General features: G+C 36.2%; 1 protein-coding gene across 4 annotated transcripts in view; it reads right to left on the bottom strand.

The window, feature by feature from the left end:
* PDCD6IP (programmed cell death 6 interacting protein) overlaps window positions 1–23,748 on the bottom strand; it is a 64,193-nt gene that overhangs the window by 3,372 nt on the left and 37,073 nt on the right. For all 4 annotated transcript variants that reach the window (XM_021071621.2, XM_021071622.2, XM_084987635.1 and 1 more), the window contains 7 exons: window positions 22,225–22,402; window positions 18,172–18,283; window positions 17,107–17,276; window positions 8,938–9,186; window positions 8,459–8,593; window positions 7,214–7,308; window positions 12–135 (listed from right to left, as the gene is read on the bottom strand). In XM_021071621.2, coding sequence (XP_020927280.2) covers window positions 12–135; window positions 7,214–7,308; window positions 8,459–8,593; window positions 8,938–9,186; window positions 17,107–17,276; window positions 18,172–18,283; window positions 22,225–22,402 — 1,063 coding nt within the window. The remainder of the gene's footprint in view (window positions 1–11; window positions 136–7,213; window positions 7,309–8,458; window positions 8,594–8,937; window positions 9,187–17,106; window positions 17,277–18,171; window positions 18,284–22,224; window positions 22,403–23,748) is intronic.

Here is a 23,748-nt window from a genome sequence, read left to right as displayed (position 1 = left end):
TGCTTACTGACCGGCATGGTTCTCGGTGCTGGAGTCGGAGGAGTTGGCGTGTGTCCTCCTGCTGGAGAGGACTGATAGGCCGGGGTAGGAATTGAAGGTGCACTGGGTTCTCTGGCAATGCTTTGTTGCAAGTCCCTTATTAAAGACCAGAGTGTTAAAAATTAACACAGTGCTGAAAACCAATAGATACAAAATACCAGATCTTTTTCTTACTTTCTTTTCTTCATGAAACACAGAAAATAGACTCAAAACAAAGATTTTTGTTTTGGCCATGCTTGCAGCGTGCAGAAGTTCCCAGGCCAAAGATCAAACCCACACCACAGAAGTGACCAGAGCCACAGCAGTGGCAACGCCAGAACCTTAACCTGCTGCACCACCAGTGAACTCCCAATGGGTATTTTAAAATATACATTTCTGTTCTTGACTAGAAATAACTGAAATCTTCTTTCTTCCTACTATTAAATAAAGTTAGTTCTCACAATTATATTTAGAGAACACTGCAGATTCATGCGCTGGTGATAAGATAAATTACTGTAATATATTAGAACTCTTGTTTTCAAGGTTTGTATTTGAAAAACAATTTTAACTATCACTTAGAAAGTGATATCACTACTTCTTTCTTCAAATGCCTAAAGTTTATATGTAGTGAACACAGTACTAAAGTTGAACATACATTTTTACAACAAATAAAATATTTGTTCAATAAAGTAAAATCAAAACTAGTTCTTATTCTATTTCTGAAGACTAAGGGGATAAAAAAGGTAAACCTTTTCTGAGATCATAGTTACAGCTAGAGTAAGGAACATGTCAAACTAGGCAAGTGATCCTACAAGACTGCCCTCATCCCCTAGATGAGAAACTCCTAAGGCAATAATATAAAAATTATCAGAAAACTACAACTGTTCAGTCACCCCACTAATATTTTAATCACTGTATCATATAAGTGGTTACAGAAAACAAGTGAAAAAGTTAACCACTGTGCAAATGTCTTGATGAAAACTTTCTGAAGATATTCAAAATGTGGCAGTGAGTTATTTTATGTTAAAAGATACCTCATAATCTATTATTAAGGTAAATTCATTAAAGGTCGATGATGAAAGGGCCATTAAAATATAGTATTAAAAAACTATATATACATATGGTTTTTGTGGGGTTTTTTGCTTTTTAGGGCCATGCCTGCAGAATACAGAAGTTCCCAGGCTAGGGACAGAATCAGAGCTGCAGCCACCAGCCTACACCAAACCCACAACAACATGGAATCTGAGTTTGCGACCTACACCACAGCTCACGGCAACACCAGATCCTTAACCCAACTGAGCAAGGCCAGGCATTGAACCCACATCCTCAGAGATACTGATCAGATTCGTTATTGCTGAGCCAAAATGGGAACCCCAATTTTTTATATTTTAAAGTCTCCTCTAACAGTAAATTGGGATCCATCCCAAAATCTCACTGAACAAAACCCTAAAGTATCATCAACTTCTCACTGTACTGACTGTCATACACACAGCAGTAAATATGACATGTCCCAAAGTGCCTGCAACAGCACCTACTGTCCTGATGTAACAATTAACAGCAATTCCCAGAGATTCCCAGACCACATTTCCACATTCAAAAACACCCGCCAAGATTGGACAATTAGACATTCCATATATAAAGAAAACTAACATACATTCATCAAGAAATCAAAACTACTTCTTAATGTCCGTAAATCTGCAATAAATGCTTGTAAACTGTTTTAATAATATTAAAACTTGAAAAGGTCAGATTTTGAAGTATCTAATATATCACATAAATATACTTATAATATAATACATAATTATAAATACATATTTTATATTTTTATATTTTATATTATATAAAATATAATTACATATATTTTAAATATATTTTAAATATTAAAATAATATAAAATATAAATATTACATATAACTTTCCATATATATTTATATATTTATAAAATACTTTTTATATTAAATATATTTCATTACATTTAAATTTTAAATTTTATATACTTACTATAACTATTAATTATAATTATTCTGACATTCGAGTATATTTAAACATAAATACAATATCTAACATGCATAATTATATTTTAAAGCATATAAAACATAACAATCTTTTTCCTTTGATAAACTCTACAGATGGTTGCAGTAAATAACACATTTACAGGACAAATGCAAATTTCCTAGTCACTTACTAATTATATAAATCAAAGCTGTTAAATCACAAATCATTTTTATGTTTCACAAACTGAGCTTCTCTGCAAGACTGAGTTTGAATAAAGGGTTCTACAGCTCACCAAAAAAGAAAAGAAAAAAAAAAAAAAAAGGCCAGGGGTATGGACACAATCTGAAAAATAAGACCACTTGGTTGTGACTATAAAAAATATATAAAACCCTTTTAATTATTTAGATCAACTTTCTGAAAAGGTAATATACTCATTCACTTGATTCAAAAACTAAAAAGTGACAGACCACTCTACAATTCTCAACCCACCATTCACTCCCACAGACAACCATTATTCTTTATTTCTTATGAATCTATCCAAAGCTTCCCCCTTATCTGAAATAAACCAGTTCGATGCCTATTTTTATCTTCTCCCTTTTTACATAAAATTACACATTGTTCTGTATCTTACTTTTCTCTTTCACCATTAACTATAGCTGCATATACTTCACTATACAGATCTACCTTTATTTATTTCACCAGCCCTGGACATTTCATTTGTTTCTATTATTCTACTGATACAAGCAACTTAGAAATAAATTTACTCACGAGTATGTCATTTCTAGCATAGTCTAATATGCTGTCAGAATAAATTCTCAAAAGCAGAATAGCTAGATTAAAAGCTGTACAATTTGTAATCCAGACCTTTCCAGGTCCCACTAGAGGACTGTCCCATGTGTGCTAAAAAAGCAGCATGTTCTCTAACTTCCAAGTTTTTGCCAATCTGAAAAATGTTATTTTAGAGTAATTTTAATTGGTATTTATTTTATATTGAATGAGGATAGGTATTTTTTTCATATGCTTAAGAACCACTTACAGTTCATTTGCAGAATTTCTGCTCACATCCTTTGCCAAGTTTTCTACTGGGGTTTTTTTCCTTCTTCATTAACATCCAGGAGTTTTTTGGGGTTTTTTTTTTTAGGGCCACACCCATGGCATATATAAGTTCTCAGGCCATGGGTCAAATTGGAGCTGCAGCCACACAGACACAGCAACGCAGGATCTGAGCCATTACCTACACCACAGCTCATGGCAACAAGGGACACTCAACCCACTGACCAAGGCCAGGGATTGAACCCACATCCTCATAGATACTAGTCAGGTTCTTACCCTGCTAAGCTACAATGGGAACTCTTTATAAAGTTCTTTGTAAAAAAGGTAAATTTGCCTTTTGCCCATAAACATGTTTCAACACGTTTTCCTCAGTTTATTACATTTTGACCCTGCTTATCATGTTATGATGAACTTACTCCTTTCTTTTTTAAATGGCTTCTGGATTTTAAGTCAGAGTTACAAAGACCCTTCCCATTTCAGCTTTATTAAATTTTCTCATGTTCTCTTTTAGATGTCACATTTCCTTTTATACATTTCAAGTAGGATCCATTTGGAAGTTATTTTGATATAAGAATAACTTCTGTTTTCTAAATGGTTAGGCACTTGTCTCTAACTTCTAATGAACAACTTAGGATCTTTTTTACACTAAATTTACACATGTATTTGAATCTATTTCTATCTTCTATTCCGTCTTTAGTCTCATCATGTACCAGTACCCCCATGATTCAATATATTTTAATATGTGGTAAATTAGTTTCCCCCTCAGAGTTCCTACTGTAGCTCAGAGGTTAAAGAATCCAAGTAGGAACCATTATATCGTCTATGTGTTTTTAATAACATTAAAAGCTACTGAATTCTACAAAACATTTTCATAAACACTTATCTTCAGAGTAATAATTCTTTCATTATTTGCAGAGTTTGGAGGTTGACTCTTTTGGGTTTTCAAGATGTACAATCATAGGAGTTCCCATCATGGCTCAGTGGTTAACGAATCCGACTAGGAACCATGAGGTTGTGGGTTCGATCCCTGGCCTTGCTCAGTGGGTTAAGGATCCAGTGTTGCCGTGAACTGTGGTGTAGGTTGCAGACGCGGCTTGGATCCCAAGTTGCTGTGGCTCTGTTGTAGGCTGGCAGCTACAGCTCTGATTGGACCCCTAGCCTGGGAACCTCCATATACCGCGGGAGCAGCCCAAGAAATGGCAAAAAGACAAAAATATAAAAAAAATAAAAAGACGTACAATCAAAATCTGTAAGTGGTGACAGTTTTACCTAATCCTTTGCAATTTTTGGCTGTGCCCATGGCACAAACTTGTGCCACAGCAGTAACCCATGCCACTGAAGTGACAACACTGGATCCTTAACCCACTGTACCACAAGGGAGTTCAGTTTTTGGTTTTTTATTTATTTACTTACTTACTGATTTATTTATTTATTTTTATGGCTGCACCCGCAGCATATGAAAGTTCCTGGGCCAGGGACTGAATCTGAGCTACAGATATGGCAACACCGAATCCTTTAACCCACTATGCTGGGCCAGGGATTGAACTCACACTTCCACAGCACCCCAAGCCACCACAGTCAGTCTTAACCCACTGGGCCACAGGAAGAACTCCTGTTTTGTTTTTAATTATTATTTTTGACCATGTCAATGGCATGTGGTAGGTCCAAGGCCAGGGACTGAACCCATGCTACAGCAGTACTTGAGCCTTCGCAATGACAACACGGGATCCTTAACCCAAGAGCCACCAGAAAAACTCTTTTCTAATTTTTATATCTCTAATTTCTTTCTCTTGTCTAATGGTGCTCGTAGCTACTACCAATACAATATTAAATAATATTGTTGATAGTGGGCATTTGTCTTTATAGGGAATGTTTATAATATTTTTCCATTAACCATGAAGCTGAATTTTATACAGATATAAAGAAAAAAAACACACACATATGCACACACACACACACACACACACACATATATTTCCATGTTAAGGAAGTATCCATCAATTCCTATTTTATTGAGTACCAGAATATGTTCTCATGCTTTTTCCCCCTCTATGAAGAGAATCTTTTTCTCCTTAGATGTAAAAATATTGAACCAATCAATATAGTACTGACTGGTTCCTCCCCTTTCGCTGTGGCTCCTTATAAACATACTGAAGAATGTCAATGACAAGTTTTTTATTTAGAAATTTCAGGGAGTTCCCGTCATGGTGCAGTGGTTAACCAATCCGACTAGGAACCATGAGGTTGCGGGTTCGGTCCCTGCCCTTGCTCAGTGGGTTAACGATCCGGCGTTGCCGTGAGCTGTGGTGTAGGTTGCAGACGCGGCTCAGATCCCACGTTGCTGTGGCTCTGGCGTAGGCTGGTGGCTACAGCTCTGATTCGACCCCTAGCCTGGGAACCTCCATATGCCGTGGGAGCGGCCCAAGAAATAGCAACAACAACAACAACAACAACAAAAGACAAAAAAAAAAAAAAAGAAATTTCATATCCATATTCATAAAATGAAACTGGTCTGAAAACTTGCTTATATCTTCATCAGATTTTCTTATCAGTAAGACTAGTTTGGAGGGGTATTTTTGGTTTTTGTTTCTTGGCCTCTAGAACCATTTAAAAAGCATTCTAGTTAACTGTTTTTCAAAAGTTTAGCAGAAAAACCAAAAACAACTGGCCCTGCTCTTTCTTGAGGGTGGAAGGAAGAAACTCTTAACTTCTCCTACCTCTTCTATGGAAAACTGTTTAAACACGGACAGAGACAAGAATAATGATCCGGTCGTCTGGAGGGCTCAAGAAAGGCTCCTGAGAATAGTTGTCTCCAGATTCTTTATGTTCATTACTGATAAACACATGGCTCTGTACACACCTGAAGGACAGTTTGAATGGATACAAAACCTTTGGTTCATATTTGCTTTCCCTGAGTTCCAACAGTGATCACTCCACTCTCTTCTAGCATGCAATGCTGCCAGCCTACATTTTTTTCACCTTTTTATAAGCTGACTTGATCTTTTTGCCTGACTACCTTAAGATTCTGGCACCATCTTTTAAAGCTAATAAATTTATACAGCCTTGGTGCTGACAGTTCCTGATCATTTTTCCTGACCATATCATATACCCTTTCAACAAGCTTTCACTTAAGTTTAGGAAAATGTTCTTGAATAATATCATTAAATATCTGTTCTGTTCACTGTTTTGATTTTTCTTCTTTGAAGGGAATTCAGTTTTACATATATTGGATCTTCTTTGCCCACTTTCTCTAATCCTTTGTAATTCTTTCCTAACTTTAGTTTTTCTTTTATTTCTTCTCTACTCTGTGCTCCTCTGTTTTCTTCACTGTCTAGTCTTTGCTCTTCCTCATTTCACCTTAAATCCCTGATGGCTTTGTTCTTCTCTCCTACTTGTTTCTGAATCCTGACACCTCACATTTTATCACTTCCAGTTTTCTTACCACCCTCCTTGAGTTCTGACATTTCTGTTTGTGGTGATCCTTAAAGCGGCTGCTTCCTAACTTTTTTTTTTTTTTTTAATCCATGAAAACATTCAGAATTGTCATCTGTTCTGTAACAATATTACTCTGGTGAATGTTCTTCATCTAGGTTTTACAAAATTTTATTCTGTTTCTCACCTCAATGAATACTGTATCTGTGTATCGATACTGTGTCAACTCTGTTGATTATTCAGCACAGAATGAAACCTATGTTACTCACCTAGCTTTCTCAGTAGGCTCCTTCAGAAAGTGATTTTGCTGATGTTTTCTGAGCTATTCACCTCACCCTGTCTTCCTCATGTTCTGTACCTCTAGTTTCATGAAAGGAACCTACTTGCCACTTCAGGGTAAACTGCTTATATTTAATGGCATTTCATGAGATTTATCACCCTGAACTGTTCTGTTATCATTTCTGTGACATCATTGTACTTCCTATGTCCAGACTTTACACTCCTTTTCATCCTTTTGTTCTCAGATCATGCAGTTATTTGTTTGTTGTTGTGTAAAACACCACAGAGGAAAGGAAGGAAATTGTTACTTCAACTGCCAAGTCACCACAAAAGTCTCCACATATGATTTTTCTTTAAGAGGTGGCAGGAACATAATTCTTTAAAAGAAAAACAGAAAAATACTTCAAAACTACAATTTCATCAAAAAGAAACTTACTTTAAGAGTTCATCTCTTTCTGTCTTCCGTGCAAACACTATATCACTGCATTTGTTCTGGAACCTGACGAGCATTTCAGTCAGTTCATTGTAAAACTATAAGCAAAGAACAAGCACAAGTAATTTTAAAAAAAGAACAATTTTTTTAATCTAAGAGGAACAAAATCTAAAGCTCATTTGTCAACAATGGTTAAAGGTAAACTCTGCAAAAGACACGGTCATATTACTTAGTTCAGTAACTTAAGGTTAAATACGACCTAAGATTTCCTAAGAAAATTAAAATAACAAAATTGCCTTTAGAGAGTTCTGTCACCAACAGTGAAAAGACGGATAATCGTGAACGTGTTCTCAATTCCTAGAGAAAAGTCAACTACTTAAGTAAAGATACTAAGACTATTTAGGTAGAAGTATCAGGTTTGCACATTCACTTCAGAAATGCAGGCATCATTTCAGAAAACCTCAGAAGAATTTCCAAAGGCTCTCTGGAGAGTTTTCTCTTCTTATCTATTTCAACAAAATATTTTAAACCAATTTAAAATGGTATTTTACCATCCTTTCTCTATGGAAGGCTTTGCAGTATTACTATGTGCTCCTCAGAGAGTGTGACATATCTACTGTATTTACATCAAGATAGCTTTATTAAGTAATCGTTAAAGTACCAAAAGAAATTATGGATTTGAAAAACTTAAAAATCACTTGTTCCCTTCAAAAACAAAGTAACTGGTAAAAACAAATATAAGTGCTTCCCTAAACTATTTAAAGGAAAGGCAAGAAAATATTTAATCATATTGAGTATACAAGATGAGAACAGGCAGATCACAAATTTATTCTCATCCTAACCATCAACACAGAATATAAAAGCCATACCCACCCCCTTCCCCATCACATTTCAGCTTTAACTACTCCTATTCCCTCATAATTCACTCAAAATGACCAACTTTCTATTCCCCAACAAAGTATCATTGATTTTTGACACCTCTGTGCCAATTTTTGCTACCTGGATTGCCTACACCCTACACTGCCTGGTGAAATATAAAATTTATTCTTCAAAGTTCCCATGAAATACTGCTACCTTCACTAAACTTCCTCCCACTTATAACAAAGCTCTCAGGGGCAAAAATCATTAAAGCTAAGAAATTTGAGACAAAAAATTATTTGGTCCAACTAGAAACATCAATTAACTCCCCAAACTCTGTTTTCACATTCACACTGGTGAGTGAGTTCTTATTTCTTTTGTGCTTCATACCTTTGTGCCCTCCTTCAAATTAGCTACAAGTTCAACAAAGTTGTCATATGCAGTAGCTAAATTCTTCAAAACTTCTTCTCTTAAGTTGGCTTCACTGTTACATTGTTTCATTTTTGAAAATTCCTGGTGTGAGACCTTGTTAAAAGAAAGATTTATGCAGCTGTGTTTACTTATCAAATTAATATAGCTCATAACATTTGTAATGATACTTTTCTAACTATGAAAATCACATATAATTACATGCAGAAATACTAAAAATTTACCTAATATATTCCTTTTGGAGTGATAGTACTTCATATCTTTCCTTAAGTAAAAATATCACAAATTCAATGATATCAAAATATAACCAATAATGTTTACAGATTTCTACTAATACGTAATGCTTGCAAAAAAACAATCCTAAATGGACAAAGATTCAGTCCTGGCTTATCCTTTCTGTAATTTAAAAAAAAAAAATTATTAAAGTATATAAACTTCACCTGAATATTTTTAAGAAGTTCTTCCTGTTTCTTTAGAGATTCTTGGACTTTAGTTGTAAGACCTCCATAGATTCGATCCAGTTCAGTAACAGAAATAGCTTCTTCATTTATCACACCATCTTGAGCCAGAGCAGTCAAAAATTTGCTCGTCATGTCAAAATTCACTGATTTCAGGTCATTCTCCAGCCCTTCTCTTTCCTTCTTTACTTCATCAAGATTTGTCAATAAGGATTTTAAGACACTTACAACCTAAAGAATTTTTTAAAAACTCTTAGTTTAATCACCAAAAAAAAATGGAAGCTAATTTCAAGAAGGGAATTATATACAAAATTTCATCCTAGGTTAGGGAGAAATGATTTCTCAGAGACCTAAATATAAATTATACATCAGATTTAATTAGATATAGATGCTGTACTTTAACAGTTTCATATTATAAGAGCAGCAGCAATATAACAGTAGCAAGAGCTATGACTTAATGAACATTTATTATGTGCCAGGCACTGTTCCACAACACCTTACAAATATAATTTAATGTATTCCTTACAATACCCATGAGGGATATATTTAACACCTCTATTCTACAGATGAACTGAATCTCAAAAAAAAAAAAAAGTAAGTAACATGTCTGAGGTTACACAGCTACTAAGGAGCTGAGGTGAACTTGGAGACCTAAGTTTGCCTAACTCCAAAACCAATCTGTTAACCTGCTACACTATACTGCTTCCCTGTCAGGACTAAGAGGTAGGGGAAGGTATGTCTTTGTCAACTACGTAGATGCTATTCTGTCAACACAGCAAGACAGAGAGATATACAGAGACACAGAGATAAAAACAGAGATAGAGATATATACATGGAGAGACCACCCTAGATAAACAAAGAGAGAGACTGATAAAAAACTGAAAACCACATCTTTATTTTATATCCTGGAAGAGAAGGAGGAAGCCTCTCTTATTCAGTCCAGGGTTCATAAACTCCCCATAAATTCAGTCCACACGATTCATAAACTCCCCTCTCTAGTATAGTGTCATAGTATTCAAGTGCCCTCCAAGACCACTTACAAGCTGGCCCCGTTCACTCACGTCTCTTCATACTTCTGCTAGAACCAGCAGGGAGAAGAGCAACCCCAAGCTCCCTGTTCTGCTCGCCCCAAGGATACTCACACAAAAAGAAAGTGGAGAAAGACAAGGAAGAAGGGGCCATCCATGGCCTCCGTCTGCACCCGTCTTTCTTCTTCAGCAGCACTTCCAACTCCAAAGGATCTGCTCACCTAATGCCTGTTTCCAAGAAGTTCTGTCCTGCTCTTCAGACCATGGCCCTAGTTAGCTCCTTGGCAAAAGTATCCAGAGTGACCTTCCCATGTGAAGACCAAAGACCTGAGGAAAAGCCTTAAGTTTCCTCTAAGTTTTGGCCTCTGTTACCACATCTCCTAAGGGTCCTATCTTAAATTCAGAGTCTCCTAACATGCAGGACAGTGGAAAGAAGCATCAAACCACAGACACTCTAAAAGGAAGAAAGAGGGAGTTACCACAGAGGCTCAGCGGGTTTGATCACTTGCTCAAGTGGGTTAAGGATCCAGTGTTGCTACAAGCTGTGGCACAGACTGTAGACACAGCTCCGACCCAGCACTGCTCTGGCTACAGCTTTGATTCAACCTCTAGCCTGGGAACTTCCATATGCCACAGGTGCAGCCATAAAAAGTAGATAGACAGATAGACAGACATATGGATAGACAGACAGACAAAAGGAAAAGGAGAAAGAATCATACCTAGATGGACATGGCAAAGTCTGTATAAGGGATCTAGTAGAATCAGATGTTAGGCAAAGTGGACCAAAATCTTGCTTCCAAATGATTTCCAGGATATATCGTGAAATGAAAAAAGGTACAAGCACATATATATAATATGTTGCATTTTGAGTAAGAGAGAAGGGAAATCAGAATATAATGATATACACACACATAATATAAACAAATATACATCTGTGTGTACATGTATCTTTTGCAAAAAGCAAAACGCTAAGACAAAGCAAAAACTAATGAATGTTGTTAAAGAGAAGGTATGAGAACAAGGCGGAATGAAGAGGTATGAGATTTCTCTGCATGTTCCTTTCAAATCATTAACATAATTTTTCACATGTCTAAAATACAAATTTAAATCAAAACTTGAATGTAGAAACAAATGAACCTAGTTGTCCAGCAAAGTGAAACATGACTATACTGAATAAAAAATTTTCAACTCTGACTATACACTCCCTTAGTGAATATAATGGGCTTAGTTACTATGTAACCAAGAACAATTTATCTGGAAAACTCAATTTTCCCATCTGCAAAACAAGAATGATAAACATACCTGTATGTCAGGACTTTGTGAAGACTGAAATAATCCATCTAAGTGCTCAATGTAATTTCTAACACAAGCTAAATGTTCAATCAGTAGTACTCATTATTATTAACTGTAAGTCAGATTTAACTCTATACTTCATGTGCACTGTGGACTAAAGAGGCATAGGCATTTAAGCATTCAGACAAGAATAGAGGACAGGAGCTCCTACTGTGGCACAACGAGGTCAGTGGCATCTTGGGAGCACTGGAACATGGGTTCAGTGCGTTAAGGATCAGGTGTTACCACAGATGCGGCTTAGGTGGCAACTGCAGCTAGGATCTGATCCCTGGCCCAGGAGCTCCATGTGCCACAGGGCTTCCAAAGATGAAAAAAAAAAAAAGGAACAACAAGGAATAGATCAAGAATTAGCCATTCCCAGAGGCCAAGCTGTTAACGATCATGTGTTATCACTGCTGTGACACAGGTTGGATCCCTGGCCCAGGAACTTCCACATACCACAGATGAGGCCAAAATTAAAAAAAAAAAAAAAAAGAATTGAGTATCTTTATTTTGCTAACTGCAATTATTTTGTAATCATTTAACACATTTGCATTGAGGGGATGTAACAGCATATAAATTTGGAAAGGTTTTGACAGTTTTATGTGTTGACATATTTAAACTGAAAATGGAACCTCAACAATGACCTGGACCTTATGTGAAGGTTGCTTGGCTAAGAGAGTAAGAAATGTCATTTGTCTTTATATATAATGTAACAAAAGCTAGAAAAAAAAATTGTTTTAAGTTGTCAAGAGAAGTAAAGCTGGAGGAAAAACAGAAATATCCATAACTGATTTTAAAAAATAGTCTAATAAACAAAGGTGAAAGTCAGGAACACTATTACCTTGAAAAAGACCATGTACTACCTCTTGCATAGTATAAGAACTAAGATCTTCTCATCAAATAATGGACCAAAAGTGTAGTGATAATACCCTCAAATGAGCTAGTAAGTAATGTGAGAAGACCAACATGGTTCACATGGATACAATGTTCTCTCCAGGGAAAACTATCCACACACAGGCCAGCAGAGTGAAGAGGCCTCCGCTAGAATTTAAGGAACCACAAGTTCTAATACCAGTTCCATTATGAAGAAGGACTAACTTCCTAACTTTTACGGTAGTCAGTTTTCTAACCAGAGGACAAAGGAGAAACAAATAGCTATTTAGTAAGTCCTAATTTACCGCCAAATGCTTATTCTAATTCTCTGAGAGAAAAAAATATATATATATGCCATTTGAAGCAGCCAATTTATAAATGACCTATCAGACCACCACATAAAACTAGAAATTCTTCATATCAAAAAAAATCCTCTTTTTTTAAACTGTCATATACACTAGTTTAACCATATTTTAGATTGTATAATACTGGCTTCACTTTAACAGTGAATAAAATAGAAAATGAATTAAACTGCTTCTATAAACAAATGACTAAGACAGTAAGAAAAAAAAAAGCTACCTAAATTTTCTAATAAACTCATCTGAAACTTAACATGTTATCAAGTTAAAGGATATAAATAATTAGAATTCCTATGCATCCCCACCCCATGTTCACTGCAGCATTATTTAAAAAAGCTAAGATACAGAAATAGCCTAAGCACCCATCAGTGGACTAATGGAAAAAGAAAATGTGGTATATATACACAATGGAGTTATGATTCAACCAGGAGAAAGAATGAAATCTTGCCACTTTTGACAACATGGAGGACCTTGAGTGAAGTGAACTAAGTCAGACAAAGAAAAACAAATGCCATATGATCTCACTTACATGTTGAATCCTAAAATAAATAAGCAAAACCTACGCTCATAGATACTGAAAAATTTGTAGTTTCCAGAGGCAACGGGGGGAGGGGTGGAAAAAAACAGGTGAAGGGAGACAAAAAGTATAAACTTCTAGTTATAAAATCAGTAAGTCATGGGGATCTAACGCACATGGTAACTCTAGTTATTAACACCATATTGCATATTTTAAAGCTGCTAAGAAAATAAATCTCAAAAGTTCTCATCCCCCCAAAAATTCTGAACAATGTACAGTGACAAATATTAACTAGGCTTATTTTCTAGTTCATTTTGCAATATACATAAGTATAGAATCATTATGATGTACCCCTAAAGCCAATACAATAGACATGTCAATTATATCTCAATTGAAAATAAAAAGGTGAAAAACAATAATTAGGATGCTATATTTATTTCTATGTTTTACAAACAGCTCCAATTAGCTTTCTTTTTGGCCACACATACAGCACGCAGAAGTTCCTGGGCCAGGGATCAAACCCACAGAACATCTGTGACCAGAGACACAGCAATGACAATGCCAGATCATTAACCCATTGAGCCACCAGGGAACTCCTCCACTTAGCTTTCAACTGCAATTAATTACATCTCTTTATTAAGCTAGGTTGCCAGTAGCTATCATTCAATGAACAAATTTTTTGAATGCTGAGTACTGGGTACTGTACTAGGTTCTAAAATACAACTATTAACAAAAACAGAGTCCTTTCGTTCATTTGGGGAGCAATGTATAGGAGAGGAGGATTAAACAAACACATAAAAATAGAGTAATATAGACTAATATGATAGACAATGACAGAGAAGGGGAAAGGGTGACATCTGAGCCTTTAACAAAAAAGAGGTAGTAACCATGCAAAGAGAAGAAAGACCCCAACAGAAGGAAAAAGCAAATTTGTAAATCCTGAGGCAGGAACAAGCTTGGCATGTTCAAAGGAAAGAAAAAAAGACCAGTCCAATAGAAGCATAGTAAACAAAAGATAGCATGGTGGGAGGTGAGGCCAAACAGAAAGGCGTGATCGTCTAGCAAACCTTTCCTGTAAAGTACCAAAGTAAGGCTTTGGGAGCTATGGTCTCTGTTCAAACTATTCAACTCAGCCTTTGTAGTACAAAATGCAGCCAAAACACAAATGAATGACTGTGGCTATAACCCAAACATAATTCATTTATGGACAATGAAATCTGAATTTTGTATAATGTTCACATGTCCTTAAACATTATTTTTTGACTTTTTTTAAGTGTAAAAAGAACTCTTAACTCACCGGCCATACAAAACAGGAGGCAGGCAGGACTTGGACCACAGGCCTTATTTTGCAAACCCCCATTTCATTATTTCATTTCATTTTTTCTTTTTTTGCTGCCCTGTGGCATATGGAGTTCCCAGGCTAGGGATCAGATCTGAACCAACGCCAGATCCTTTAACCCAATGTGCTGGGCAGGGATCGAACTTACCTCCCAGCACCAATCCCACTGCGCCACAGCAGGAACTCCTGCCAACCTCCATTTTAAATGATAAAACTGTCATATCTGATAGCACGAAATAATATACACACATAAGAAATGCTTTCAATGGTATTTTCAACTTTACTTTTCAGACCTTATCATTTCATTTTCAGAAAAGGCAGACACTGGAGCATCTACCCAGCAACAGAACACAGGAACATGACTGCATTTACCTTACACTAAAGCTAACCTAGAGAGGGGTTTCCCATCTCTCTGTTAGGGACCCTGGTGCCACAGAGCCTGGTATACAGTAGGACTTCAACAACTCTTCAGTGAACAAATGAATGAACAGTTGCCAGCCAGTTCTCAAAACTTGTCCATAAACTCTCTATTATGAAAAACTAAGTATGAAAGCTGTGTTTGCAAATCATCCACTAGTCTTTAAGGTGTCTTTGTGTGAACCAGAAAAAAGCAACACCTGGAGCACACAGCTCTGGACAGTGCTACTTCATACACTACCACCGAAGAGATGAAGGTTTTTCAAATGTACCCCTCCATCACCCCAAGGGATACAACCCTGTATCAGCAGGTATTATCTCAGCCGTCTTGGCCTAGCACCGACAAGGTTTTCCAGACCCCAGTTGATCAGAGGCACACAATCACAAGCAGGGGTCCTAAGTATTTTTAAAAGGACCTTTAAATATAAACTACCAATAGCCTGAATAATTTTTCAGAGTATCTCAGTATCTAAAACCAGATGCCCAGATACAACAAAGATAAGTAACTAGACAGTTGGCCTCTTCATAACAAAAGAATAAAACAACGCCTTATGCTTGGACCTCCTAATAAAATATGTGCTTTGTTATCACTTTAATAAAAGATAGTAAATGACCAAGTTTTTCTCAAAAAAATTCTGGTTAATGTGTCATCAAGTACACGACACCTATCTGAAACAACTTTGCTAAACACATGATGTCTCCATTTTTTGATAAGTACACATGATAACTGAATATATAGAACACTGAAAAATTTTTGGTTACCTCTATGCAGAAAATCTAATTTCAGTAAAATAACTTCATACTGACTGTAAAAATTTTCTTCCCCTATGTTATACCACCATGGATTAACAAAGCAGCTATTACTATAAGTGAATAAAAATAACAGCTCAGTACATGCTAATTCTAATTTTGCTCAGCAAAAACCATTTTTGCTTTTCTATAGAAAGCAGGAGAATCAAAAGACAAAAGCCATAAAAGTTCTAGGGCATGTATGTGACATTAAAAAGAGGATACTAAATAAGTTTTTTCTAAAATAAAAGGGGGGGCAGAATATATTGCAGTTCTGTGGGACTGCAATCTCTTTTCTTCATAAATTAATCTTCTACTCCCCTTCCTTTTCTCCTCCACTTACCCAAAGCATCTGATTCAAAGTCTTATTCCATCAAGTACCCCCACACTCGCTTTCAGATTCAGGATCTGTGACTATCCAACTATGCTGTCTCCTCCTCTCTCCAGGGGCTGGTGTCCACCCCCGCCTGTTAGCCACTCTGGACACATGCATGCACTCAATCTTCTCACATCCTACACATGTTCACTTTTCACCCTGTCTACTCTTCTCATAATCTGCCACTTTCTTAAGAAGCCTCCTAAAAGAGGAGCTCCAAATGCTGAAATGTAAGTACTTCGTCACTTCCATCCACACAGCACACTCTGTATAGTTTTAACCCTTTTCAGTTTCTACCCTGCATTATAGCCATCACTGTCCACACACTGGGCTGTAAACTGAAGGTGAAGACTGCGAATCATGTGTACCAAGAACAGCGCCTTATAGCAGATATCCATTAAGTTCTTGGCTGAATAAATACACAAAATGCTTCCATGGCAAGACAAACAGTATTGACTACTGTGCCAGGAAATTCAGCTTCTTCAAGAAATTTTCTTACCCTTTGAGTGGTATTTACTGTTGGTTTCAGGGCCCCATCTCATCCTTCTACATGATCATGCCGTGATCAGCCATACTCTCCTCTTTGGGGATGTTGCAAACCACATGCCCCACCACTGATTTTCTCCTTCCTATCACTGATAGAAAGGTCACTGATGACATCATCCATTTATTAACATGCACGCCCTGGCAACTTTCCCTTTAAAGACAGTCCTAGTGAATGATGGGGCATGGTGGTAAAGAATATTATAAGAAATAATGAATCTGTGGTCAGAAGAATATCTGGACAGCCCCTCCACTTCAAGAAGTCCTTTCACTTCCAAGCCTCTCCCTTTTATAAAACTTGAATTAAACAGTGCAAGCATATGAAGTTCTTAGAATATCGTACCCAGTTCAGGAGGCATTCAGTAAAGGGAAATTATTATTACAGGATAGTATTAGTATAATTACTCTTTACACAGTGTATTTAATGTGCAACTTAAAAAACAAGCACCTCAATGTACATCAGGCATTTTTAAAAAGAAGCCAGTAAGAAAAAAATTAGCCACTCATGGTAGAGAATGGTTTGAACATAGTTTCCATGAGCAGATGACCACCCACATCAAAAAGTACCTCCTTACCTCACTGCCCTGCATGGTCTTTGCCGGATTTGCTGAAGGGATGGCAGCATTCAGCTCTGGCTCTGGCTTACACAGGAGCGCGATGGTGTCCCGGTGAGCCTGGTAACGGTCTTTTACCTGTCCATCTGCGTGCACAGCTTTATCCAAAACAGTTCTGAAGTTGGTTCCCTCTGTGGGGTGGGGAGAATGTCCAGAGCACAGTAATGATTTTAAACAGTAATTTTATGGGCTGGTTGTACTGTTAATGCCATTCTCCAACTTTGTTTCCCCTCTTCTATAAGCCCCAATTCACTAGATAATAGAAACTGAGCTCCTGACAGCCTTGGCATGTTTGTTTTTGGAAAAACAACCAAATTAATTATAAAGCAAAAGCATAGTTACACCTTAAAATAAATTTGTAGTTACTATCAACCAAATAATAGCCAATTAACATTAGTCTAATCTTTTCCTACAGCTCAGTATAGAAAGATAACATTCACTCCAAAAATTGTTACAACTTATTTCAAAAGTACTCCTCTCTCAAGGGACCACTCCTTCAATGTGATTTAAAGAAAAGCAGATATATTTTTAGAAAAACCTCAATAGTATTAATTACTATTACAGAGAAATAAAAACAAGTCTAGTTACCATGAAGACATCGCTTATCTTAATAAGCACACAATCTTATTAATCAGTCTTAAAAATAATTTGGCTTCACGTTAACTGTTAAAACTCATTCTTTTGCCACCCAGGATTTGCTACTAGTGAAATGAAATCACAAAACCATACCTACAATACTACCTCATTTATGTTTCTAAAATATGCATAGAGCTTGGAATAGGAAATGAATCATAGGATCATCTTAATTTTCACCTGTACACCCTTCTTAAGAATCTGAGCTTCTCATAATAAACATGGATCACCCCTGTTATTTTTTATCTTACACCAAACTGAAGAAAAACACATGTATTTTCATAACAGGCGTCTTCATAAAAACAGGTTTACAACAGAGCCTAATTTAATCAAGTAAAAATGTGGATCAAAATTGAGAACTTATTCAAGTGAGTCATTTATTCACATTTTTACCTGCTCTCAAAGGCCTATAGAGTTCATTGGATGGTGTCCTTTGCCAGCGTTCCTTGAATTTTGCTCTTAAATCATTGTCAGTTGCTTCTTCTTCATCCAGCAATCTTAATGACTTTTTAAAAAGAGGCAAAGCAATGATGAGCTATTATTTCCGGTATAAATTTTTTTTTTAATTTTTCAATAGCCGCATTCATGACCCATGGAAGTTTCCAGGTCAGGGGCTGAATCCAAGCTGCAGCTGTGAACTACACTGCAGGTGTGGCAATACCAGATCCTTTAGCCTACTGCACCAGGTCAGGGATCAAACCCATGAACCTGAGCCGCTGCAGTCAGATTCTTAACCCACTGCACCACAGTGGAAACTATTAACACATTTTTTTAAATGATCATACTCAATATCGGTGAGAATTGGTGAGCTGAGACTTCTACATTACCAGTCAGAATACAAACTAGAACAATAATTTTTGTTGCAGAAAGTTATGATATATTTAACAAAAAAAATCATGTTAAATTTAAGCCTAGGTTATCCACTATTTTTCTCGGTAAAATTAAGAAAAATGATTAAGAGATTACATACATACACATACCAAGACTATCTTAAAGATTTTTTTAAGATTAAAATAAACTGAAAGCCTTTAAATTTTAGAAGCCATAAACAAGGAGAAAACCAATTCATGAAAATAAAAGTTTCACACTTTAATCCCAATACAACAAAATGAAAATGAACATACAGAAAAATGCATTTTTAATGCACAGCTGAGAGGACAGGGCAGTAAAAGGCCAGAAACACAAGAAAGTGCTAACCCTCAGAGGCAAACTATTATATAAAGGATGGATAAACAAGAAGGTCCTACTGTATAGCACAGAGAGCAATATTCAATATCCTGTGATAAACCAAAATGGAAAAGAACACAAAAAAGAATGTCTGTGTATATATATGTGTGAGATATATATACATATATCTCAGAATCTCTTTACTGCATAAATTAACAGATTATGAATCAACTATATTTCAATAAAATAAATTGCTTTTAAAAAGGAAAGTGCTAATCACCAGTGGACGTAAGTGCTAGAGTCATTGGTGTCTAATAATTTCTGATATCTAAGAGCATGGTCTGCAAACTTTTCTGTCAACGCTAGAGTAAATATTTTAGGCTTTGTGGACAACAATCTCTGTCACATATTCTTTTCCTTTCTTTTTTTCCAACCCTCTAAATGTGGCAAAAAAAAAAAAAAATCCTTAACTAGTGAACCATACAAAAACAAGTCACAAGGTGGAGCTGGACTACTACAGTTCACCCACTATACATTCTCTACTGGCTTAGAGTGTGAACTTAACAGAATATGCATAGGAGTCAAAAAACACAGGTGGGGGAGTTCATGTTGTGGCTCAGCAGTAACAAACCCGACTAGTATCCATCAAGACTTGGGTTCGATCCCTGGCCTCACTCAGTGGGTTAAGGATCCAGGCTCATCGCCATGAACTGTGGCGTAGGCCACAGATCCGGCTCAGTTCCCACATTGCTGTGGCTGTGGTGTAGGCCAGCAGCTATAGCTCTGATTCAACCCCTAGCCTGGGAATTTCCATATACTGTAGGAACAGTGGTAAAAAAGAAAAAAAAAAAAAAACCCAAACAAAAAGCAGATGGGGCTAATATGAGGAGGAGGTCAGATCAAAGTCACTAATTTTCCTCAAACTGGGTCATTTCCAAATTTGTGACACTCAGTGGACAAATTTTTTTAATGGAAACTGCCCAACAGAAGGGAATTTACCTGTCTGTACCTTGGCTCTAAATAGGAAAGAAAAGAAGTATCAGCTTAAGAGCCCAAGTGAAAGCCTGAATTTAGGACTAGAAATCAAAATCCCAGTGTGACACAAAGTTCTAAAATGAACTTTGGATTAAAACATAACAACTAAAATATTCTTCCCAAGTTTAAAAAGATGTCAAGTATATAATGCCTTTTTATAGTAGAAGCAAATACAAAGTCTCTCTAGATGAATTTCCTTTTTTTTTTTTCCCCCAAAGGGCTACACTCACAGCATATGGAAGTTACCAGGCTAGGGGTCAAATCTGAGCTACAGGTGCCAGCCACAGTCACAGCAAAACAGGATCCAAGCCACATCTGCAATCTACACCACAGCTTATGGCAACACTGGATCCTTAACCCACTTAGCAAGGCCATGGATTGAACCCGAATCCTCATGGATACTAGCTGGATTCATTTCCTCTCTGTCACAGTGGGAACTCCTACATGAATTTACTTTAAATCTAGACCTCTAAGAGTTCCCACAAACGAAGATCCAGGAAATATGAATTCACTAATTGAAAAATCATCGAATATTAAATACAATGTAGTATTTTGAACTGGATCTTAAAACAGAAGGACACTAATAAAAGAATGGATAAAATCTGAGTAATGATATTATACCACTGTTAACAAACGGACCACAGCAACACAAGATTCTTACTTTGAGGTAGCTGGGTGAAGGAACTATCCTCACTAAATTTACAGCTTTTCCATAAATGTGAATTCCAAGTTAAAAGTAATAAAGTAGAAGAACAAACACCAAAAAAACCCCGCTGAAATAAGAGGAAAAAAACCACTATGAGCAAAACAATAAATCACAGAAGCAAACCACAAACATTGCAAACAATGAGATAATAAGACAAAGATATAAAACAAATAAATACATTTACTAGTAAGAGATAAATTAAAAGTATGACATAGGAGAAAGAGAATGGGAAGGACTGAAAAAGAACCAAACAGAATTTCTGGAAATGAGTAAAATAAAATTAGAAAATTACCATAGTTAAAAACTACTGAGATGTAACTGAAGAGAGCTACTAAATTAACAGACAAACCAGAACAAACTGCCTACAACAAAGCTTAGAGCAATAGAAAACATGAGGGGTTCAGAAAAACAGCGAAAAGACTGAACATCAGAGATCCAGAAAGAGATAATAATGCAAATAGGGAAAAAGCAATATTCACAGAAATGAAAACTAAGAACTTTCCAGGATGGACGAAAGACAGTACCTCAAATTCACTGGATCCAGTGGAATATCAAGCAAAATAAATGAAAGGAAACCCATATCCATACACATTATAATGAATTTTAAAGAAGAAAAACAAGTGTATAACTTCCATGCTACTGTTTAAAAGAAAAAATGAAAGAAATGGATGGAACTCAAAACCAGGAAAAAGTAAGGGTGAGGAGGAACCAAAAAAAAGAAAAAATAAGGAAGACAAAAGAGTGAGACAGGTAGAAAATACAGAAGAACATGATACCAAATATATGAATAATCATGGCTTATATAAATGGATTTAACTCTCCATGAATACAAATGAAGTTTGTCAAACTAAAAGAAAAGGAAAAATCTTCCTATATGCTCTTTATAAAAGACAACCATAAGGACACACCAGTTAAAAATCAATGACATAACAAAAAACGAAAATTACAGACCAAAATCCCTTATGAATATAGATGCAAAATGCTCAACAAAATGCTACCAAACCAAATCCAGCAACACATTAAAAGGATTCTATACCTGGAGAGGGAGTGGGATGGACAGGGAGTCTGGGGTTAATAGGTGCAAACTATTGCATCTGGAATGGACAAGCAATGAGATCCTGCTGTACAGCACTAGGAACTCTTATCTAGTCACTTGTGATGAAGCATGATGGAGGATAATGTGAGAAAAGGGATGTACATATGTGTGACGGTGTCACTTTGCTATATAGTAGAAAACTGACAGAACACTGTAAACCAACTATAGTGGAAAAAGTAAAAATCATTAAAAATTTTCAAAAAAAAATTTAAAGAAAAGGATTCTACACCATGACAAAGTGGGCTATCCTAGGAATGCAAGGTGGTTCACATCAAAGAATCAATTAATGTAATACTCTGTATTAGTAGAAGGAAAAAAAAAAACATGTGATCCTCTTGAGATACTGAAAAAACTAGTTTTACACAATGTCTGTATGAAGCTCATTAATGTACATTTAAGACATTTACGAACCTATTTTTCACTCAATCACAATTCACCTTACCTCATCAAGGATTTCTCTATTTCTTTGCAGAAGCTCAGGGAGCTCTTTAATCAATTGATCAACAGTCTGGATGCCTCCTTGTTCAATTACAGATGTGGACTTGTTCAATATAGACTGAGGTACAGTATCTCCAGATATATCTTCAATTGCTGCTGGAAGATTAAGGGAAGCTAACACCCTGAAAAAATGGGATACTATGTCATCTAGTGTTCTAAACCACCTTTAATACACTAATCTCCTAAATCCAAATCAATAGCAGCTAAAAATATATAAATAAAATAAAAATTAATAGCAGCTGAGTTAACACCCAAAAAAAGTAGTTAAGCCCTGTCAATGGAAACATAAAACAAAGATAAAAGAAAAAAAGAAAATCAATGATCGGAGTTCCTGTCCTGGCTCAGTGGTTAACAAATCCGACTAGGAACCATGAGGTTGCGGGTTCAATCCCTGGCCTTGCTCAGTGGGTTAAGGATCCTGCGTTGCCAAGAGCTGTGGTGTAGGTCTCAGACGCTGCTCGGATTCCACTTTGCTGTGGCTGTGGCATAGGCCGCTGGCTACGGCTCCAATTAGACCCCTACCCTGGGAACCTCCATATGCCACTGGTGCGGCCCTAGAAAAAGACAAAAAAAAAAAAAAAAAAGAAAACCAATGATTGATAAAATTAAGACAAAATCATTAAAGTATTAAGTTCACAATTCAGAACTAAATCAAAAGGCAAGAAATATACAGCAAAATACACTAGATAACTTTGGCTCACAGGTCAAACTTAACTTCTTCCAAGCTAACTAATTTAAAGTAAACAATTCTATCTCAAAAAGGCAATCCTTTATCACACTCTTGTTATACTGTCACTAACGAATCAGAAAAAATATACAAAATAGTTGTAATTTCATATCATCTAGGCAAGATGTCAAGAGAACATAGCTGATCTACATATTAATACAAAATCTTCATCTGTTTTATTTTGTAGCACATTAACAATTACTCTGATATTTCATTTACGTAACAGAGGGTGGTATTAAAACTCATGTTGTTCTCTTGCTGGAAGAAGAAAAATGAGATCAAAACCTATGCATTCATCAAAGTTAAAAACATGAAAAAACAAACCAGACTAGGAAAGAATATTCTCAATACATATCTGACAAAGGACTTGCCTCTAAAATATGTAAAGAACTCTCTAAAAGTTAATAAGGAGAAAAACTCAACTTTAAAAAATGAGCAAAAGATTTCAACAGACACTTCACAAAAGATTATACAAATGGCTCATAAGCACATGAAGAGTTGCTCAACATGATTAGCCATCAGAGGAATGCAAATTAAACCACAATGAGATGTTGCTACACAAGCTGAAATGGCTAAAATTAAAGATACTGACAATACTAAGTTCTGATGAGGAGGAAGAGTAAGTGCACTGCTCAGACAGTGTGGGTGGAATATAAACTGGAACACTGACTTTGGAAAAAAATCTGGCTGGAAAAAAATCTGGCCATATTGTATGAAGTTAACCATATGACTCAGCAATTC

Source organism: Sus scrofa, chromosome 13, assembly GCF_054392235.1.
Source record: "Sus scrofa isolate SSC_HxYL_T2T_F1_AM1 chromosome 13, Sscrofa_HxYL_maternal_Yorkshire_Landrace_v2.0, whole genome shotgun sequence".
Lineage (NCBI taxonomy): Eukaryota > Metazoa > Chordata > Mammalia > Artiodactyla > Suidae > Sus > Sus scrofa.
The sequence above is the reverse complement of the archived record's forward strand: the minus strand, read 5'-3'. Positions and strand labels throughout refer to the sequence as shown.